The 6,000-nt window shown below is 31.5% G+C and overlaps 1 protein-coding gene across 3 annotated transcripts; it reads right to left on the reverse strand.

Moving 5' to 3' along the window:
- Window positions 1-702: 702 nt before the first annotated feature.
- On the reverse strand, window positions 703-4,113 carry LOC123717522 (androgen-dependent TFPI-regulating protein-like). Of its 3 annotated transcripts, none has more exons than XM_045673564.1 (5): window positions 3,783-3,884; window positions 3,419-3,587; window positions 2,327-2,467; window positions 1,568-1,788; window positions 703-1,211 (listed from the first exon to the last, which is right to left on the reverse strand). In XM_045673564.1, the coding sequence occupies exons 2-5, from the start codon at window positions 3,581-3,583 to the stop codon at window positions 1,031-1,033; spliced, it is 708 nt and encodes a 235-aa protein (XP_045529520.1). In that variant the 5' UTR covers window positions 3,584-3,587; window positions 3,783-3,884; the 3' UTR covers window positions 703-1,030. The 3 variants fall into 3 exon arrangements, with proteins under 3 accessions (XP_045529520.1, XP_045529519.1, XP_045529517.1); XM_045673561.1 differs by lacking the exon at window positions 3,783-3,884 and adding an exon at window positions 3,932-4,113 and having other exon boundaries at window positions 705-1,211; XM_045673563.1 differs by lacking the exon at window positions 3,783-3,884 and having other exon boundaries at window positions 3,419-3,683.
- Window positions 4,114-6,000: the final 1,887 nt, after the last annotated feature.

Raw genomic sequence — 6,000 nt, forward strand, 5'->3', positions numbered from 1 at the left:
GAATATTTTTTTCATTGCATCTTTATAATTTAATAAATAAATTCTTCACATACCGTTGAATTTACTCTATAATATGTAGCTCGTATTTATTATAGATAAAAAAAAATAACACACAATTAATACGTAAGATTTACAACATATCCGGGAACTTCCTTTCCATAGCAACACTGGTCTTGACCGTGAAAAGTGGAATGCATCGGACCCATTACCTATTTTAGTAACAAATTAATATTGAATGTATGATTCCACATTAAGTACCTTGGAACATTGTAATAAAAGCTATAAAATGCGCTTAGATAAGTAAGCCAGAAACGCATTCAATTTTAATAGAAGCCATATTAAACCTTCTGCGTTTAGTTTAAGATACAAACTTCAATACACTGAAGGATATGCGTCTAGCTTTAATAGCCAATATAAGAAGACCCCGTTTGTGACAAGTAATTAACCGTGTGGTACCAGCTAGATAGGTCAATGTACATGGTTAATCGTTTTTTTCGAAAGTTATCGAAGAATATTCATGTCTCTTTGGTTTTATTGGAAGCTTTCTAGCAGTAAACGTAGCTTTTTATAGGTTTAAAAATTTAAACCTACACGATCTAAATTACCTTACAATGTGTTAGTTATTAATTAATAAAAGTTACTTTTTAAAAACCATAGATATTTATTAGGTACGTTGTAAAATTTATTTATTTACAAAAGTATGACAACGCTCGACACAATCATACATTGATATGAGTATAAGAAAAATAAAATACAAGACTTAACGTGACAAACATTTGTAGGCAAACATAACAATCAAGAAGAGAAAAAAACACATCAAATAATATACAATTATAAAAACTAAGGAAAATTGATTTCAGTGTGAGGTTGCCTTATGGATATCAAAATAAAAATAATTTGAAGAGAATAGCAGAAAATCTATAAGAAAATAATAACGTTAACTATAATAAATTGTACGTAACATTTAAATGTATAGAAAATGTTTGTAAATGTATATATAAATTAAGAATTAACACTAATTTACAAAATACTATAGGCCTTTTTTTATATTTTGGCGCCAAACATATTTCGCTAGCGGCCATTGTATGACGTAAGCGGATATTGCTATACCCGTCACTGCCAGGTGTAAGAGTGGGAAGAAGATAGTTCCATAAAATTTTGCAAAAATCGGATAAATCCATAGACCTCTTTCTATGTATGTGTAGATCAATCTGAAAATTAATTTTAGAACAAGTTACTGGGATTTATTTTAGTAATCGTAATGTAGGTAACCTAGGCCATAAACTCAAGACTTAAACAGGCGAAATAACTGCGTGTTGTTTCGTTAGGCAGTAATCTTCCACAGATAAATAACTACTAACAAATGTTATAATTTATCTACAATGTAGCATTCCTAAAATATTGCGCCTGACGTTATGGTAGCGAAGATTTGCTTGTTCACAAAACAGCGAGATAGATTTTTCAAATAATTTTTTTGTTCTTAATTGATAATTAAAAGTGTTTTAGTATGCAATATTGTATTTTTTGAGTCCCATCAAGTTGCAAATTATAAAAAAAAAATACTTACACAGTAAAATAAAAAGCGAAAAATAATAATAGATGATAAACATATTTCCTATGTGATCTGGGCAGCGATCTCGGTCTGTATAGTACTTCCCATACAGATATAGGTACTATTAGTGTATGCATTATATGGTTAGATATAGGGTGAAGTAATTCAGATGTATGTTCAGGGAATATTAGGTCTATATCATATAAATAGAGCGACCAAAATACAATCGCTACAACCTGAAACCAAAATACAGATTTTTTATTTAAAAAATCTATAAATCAGGGATGGTATGGATATTCGGTAACTATCCGGTAATCGGCGTATGCGTTTCAAATTCATTATTAATTTCTAAAAAGTGAGCAAAAAGTTAATAGGTACTAAAACTGTATTTAAGGGAAATTATATTAACGTTAAAAGGCAACAGACTAGTCAAATTTATGATATTTACAACATACAACTTTATTATTATTATTACAACTATAAGACTCGCTTTTATTGTAATAGACGTTCTATAACTAACCTTTAAATAAATAAAAACACTAATAAAATTACCACAATCTCAAACAACAACAAAACTTTTTTATCACTTTTTCGGTTATATTTGCATTCAATGCAAAAGACAAGAAGACAAAGTCGCCACTCAACTATGTTCGGCCGGATATTTGGCTAAATGGCAGAACATCTAAATTTTTTACAACTACTTTAAGTAGATTAAAAAATGTTTTTTTTCAATGTAAAATCGTCAAAAAATTCCTTTGCTTTGTATATATTTACCCAACAAGATGGCCACAGAATACTGGAAAACAGAACGTTTCTAAATCCGTTTACATATCGTGTGATGTTTTTCCTTTTCGTTGCGTTTTCGAATGTTAATTCACATATTAAACTTACAGCAGAGTATGTCAATTGCAACATCTGGAAACAATGTAATATATATTTAAGTGGGTACAGTATTATCGAACCAAATTAAAGAGAGCCTAAAGAATCTCAACATGGTCACGTAGGATAAAATTAGAGAAGAGAAGAAAAACTATACATTTTGTTTACTCAGGTTTTCTTAGTTTTATAAGCCATTACCTACATCGATGGAGTTACAACCCGATAGTATAGCCAGATACAGGCACACTCTTCGGCTTTTCATTTTAATTAATAATGTAATAACATTATTTGCAAAATTTGACGTTTGAGTGCTTTTCAGCTGGTCGATTCTGTAAGTGTGATTTAGAAACATAACTTAACGTTATGACTTCCGTATGTCAAAAGACGCTGAGCCTCGTTCCCGAATCTTACTCTAATTGTTAAAGAATGTGTTCACTTGCGAACTAACTTTGTCCAAACAGAGCTGGATCTTGGTCAGGCAAACGTTGCGTTTATATCCGACGAAAGAGTTTTTATTTAATTGTGACTGTAATACTTACGTCGAAGACATTATAAGAACACGTATTTATTAGTGCCAAATGTTAGGCAATGCCTACATCGTCGCCACTAAAGAATACACAAATATCCAGTACTACTCAATCAAGTATTACATTAAGTTGATATCATTATGTTAAAAAAAGTACACGACGTCTGACGTCTGTCATTCTCGCCACCATTTTCCAATCCTTACCCGCTATCCCTTTTATTCCATCTTCCCTTCTTCTCTAGGGCGTCCTCTCTCTTTTTTACAACAACTATCTAACTACTAATGATTAGTGTTAGTTAATTTAAATTTTAAGTAATTATAGTTCATTTTAAAATCGTAAATTAACATAATTCACCAATAACAAAAGGGTAATCTGTTTGATCCCTATATGTATTTGTTATCTGTGGAGTGTCTATGCAAATTGTCAATCACATGAATATTTATTAAACAATTAAGCTTACCAAGGTCCAAATCGTAAAGAATCTCGGTTGTAAATTATTAAACTTCGTAAGTTTTGGATTACCGTAAACCCTTGGGGCTATATATATTCCCATATATACTAAATTAGCGACATGTATAAATATTGCTAATGAATATCCGAAAATTCTATGTTTTCTGTATTCCATGACTCTGAAAGTATAAATTAAACTATTATTACACCAATAAACATTTCCAGACCGATTCAACCATGGCGTCTTTATTGAGAATGGACGACGTAAAAATTAAAATCTTATCACATATACTCTAATATTAAATAGTACATCGTTCAATGACAAGAGAAGCGAGATAATTATAAACAATGATAATATAAAATTATAAACTTACTTATCACACTGAACACATTACAGGCAGTTTGAGCATTATTTTATGAGATAAAAATCGGCTTAGCTTGATGCTTGTGCCAGGTTACACTTGCAACAATCCCCCTGTTTATTGAACAATCACAAATGTAAATAAATAAAGGAAATACTTACAAATAATATATTCACGAATTTAATTTTTAAGAGCCTTTTAGTTTAACGAAAACAAATCCGGTACATATCAAAGTGACCGCTTACTACACAATAAATAATTTAGATAAAAATTAATAACAAGACCACGACATGCGATAAGTACGTTTAACGATGTTCTAATATTTATTATTTCTGTATTGAAACCGTTTATTCGTTACTCTATTATTGTCATAGATTGGGTGTAATTATTTATATCGTTCTGTGAAGTAGATTATATTAGGTCCTATACATATGATATTAGCGTTTTCTCGTACTGGCCACTTTGACCTCAAATATATCCTCTTTGGTTAAGATTTCCAATTTCAATTTTTTACAGCTATTTACTCATGCATTTGTTTTTTTGAAAACCATGATTAATTTAATTTTCCCGGTCTTTTTCCGTGGAATGGAAAACATGAAATATCGCATTATTTACGAGTGTGAGTTCCACCGTGGCACCACTGCTGCAGAAACGGCTCAAAGGATTAATGATGTGTATTGCAGCGGTGTCGCACGAGAAAACACAGTGCGCTTTTCTTTCTAACGTTTTAGTTTTGGTAACTTCGACAACAAGCCACGTGGACGGCCGGAGACCAAAGAATGACAACGAAGAATTGAAGGCTATTGTGGAAGCGAATCCATTGCACACTACGTCTGTATTAGCTGCGGGCTGCGGTGTTAGTGATAAAACTGTATTAATCCATTTGAAGTAAATTGGGAAGGTGAAAAATCTTGAAAGATGGGTACTTCACGAATTGAGCCACCCAAAAGCTCTAGGCCACTGTTGCTTCACGATAACACTAGAGCACACACTGCATAACAGATGTGAGGAGTCAAATTAGAGGAGATAGGAGCAGTTGGAATGTCGGAGCCATCCATCCCGGACCTTGATCCAACAGATTATCATTTTTTAGTTTTTAATTTCATATGTAAGAACCTTATAATAATCCAGTGGCGCTACAACCATGACTTTTTTCTTTTAATCTTTCTATGTTTATACAAGTTGGGTGAAAAAAAAAAACGTTTTGGATTTTACTAAGAAATCAGATTCTAAATTTCCATCTCCAGTGCAACTTTGCGTATATAATATCCACAACACAGCTACGTTTTTACACCTGAGTTTGCCTATTAAAACAGAATTATTACTGAAAGTAAATGTAATATTATTAATAGGTAAGTTAAATTAACAGTTAAACATAGGTAGAACCGGCCCTGTTGCTAGTATGAAATAATTACTAGTTGTGCTGGTTAACCTTTAACCCTGTCATCTGTTTGCCCCTTTTCCTCTATATATTATCTACTATGTATTAAATCTACGCGTGTGATTGTATCATTTATATCATACTATACGCATTTGTCTTGGCACGTGTTTGAGAAACGTTCGCATGAACCTACTAAGCAGTAAAAAAAATCTTTCTGTTTGTGGTCACCAATCGGGTTGGAAGATTATATGACAATGGATGAAATATCTAAAAACTTATTATTAACACAATAATGATTGTGTCAAATGATATAAAGTCAATAAAGCGTAGTCAGAAAAGAATTTAATATCTAGAGTGGTTTTATCGTAGGTTTTTATTGTTATAATTAATCTAGACTAGATTCATGCTTTTTTGGCAAATGAATGATTGCTACGCCCTCTATGTATTACTTAAAAGACTATGTAAGTAAGGCAATGAGTTTTAGTTCTTAATTAATTCAATAGGTGGCATTAAATCAAAATGAATATCTCAGTTGTAAAAAAAGTGGTTGTAGTTAAAACGTTTTGATCCTTTCATCATAGATGTCTCTTGATAGAAAAATAAATCTTTCGAACATAATATGAAAGTTTAGAAAGTGAATTTTATAAAGACGGTTTGACAGATTGCACAGTGCAAACATGACATTGAGTGATACTGTCGCCTATGGTCGATCAAATGTTCAAAAGGCTAACGGTGTGAATTGCCCTTTTATGATAACCAAATTTGATTAAACTAGACTTATTAATCGAATCCAATGTTACCAAAAATGGTACTTTCAGCTGATTAAATAAAAATTAATGTATCAATATG

Source organism: Pieris brassicae, chromosome 12 (assembly GCF_905147105.1).
Source record: "Pieris brassicae chromosome 12, ilPieBrab1.1, whole genome shotgun sequence".
Taxonomy (NCBI): Eukaryota; Metazoa; Arthropoda; class Insecta; order Lepidoptera; family Pieridae; genus Pieris; species Pieris brassicae.

Bases quoted from the DNA above. Each gene is read 5' to 3' on its own strand.
- LOC123717522 (XM_045673564.1), bottom strand. From the start codon at position 3,583: ATGGAATACAGAAAACATAGAATTTTCGGATATTCATTAGCAATATTT. The intron at 2,468-3,418 runs GTAAGCTTAATT...CATTGTTTCCAG, and splicing joins TCTTTACGATTTGGACCTTG to ATGTTGCAATTGACATACTC. The intron at 1,789-2,326 runs GTAAATATATAC...TTTTGGTTTCAG, and splicing joins TTCTGTGGCCATCTTGTTGG to GTTGTAGCGATTGTATTTTG.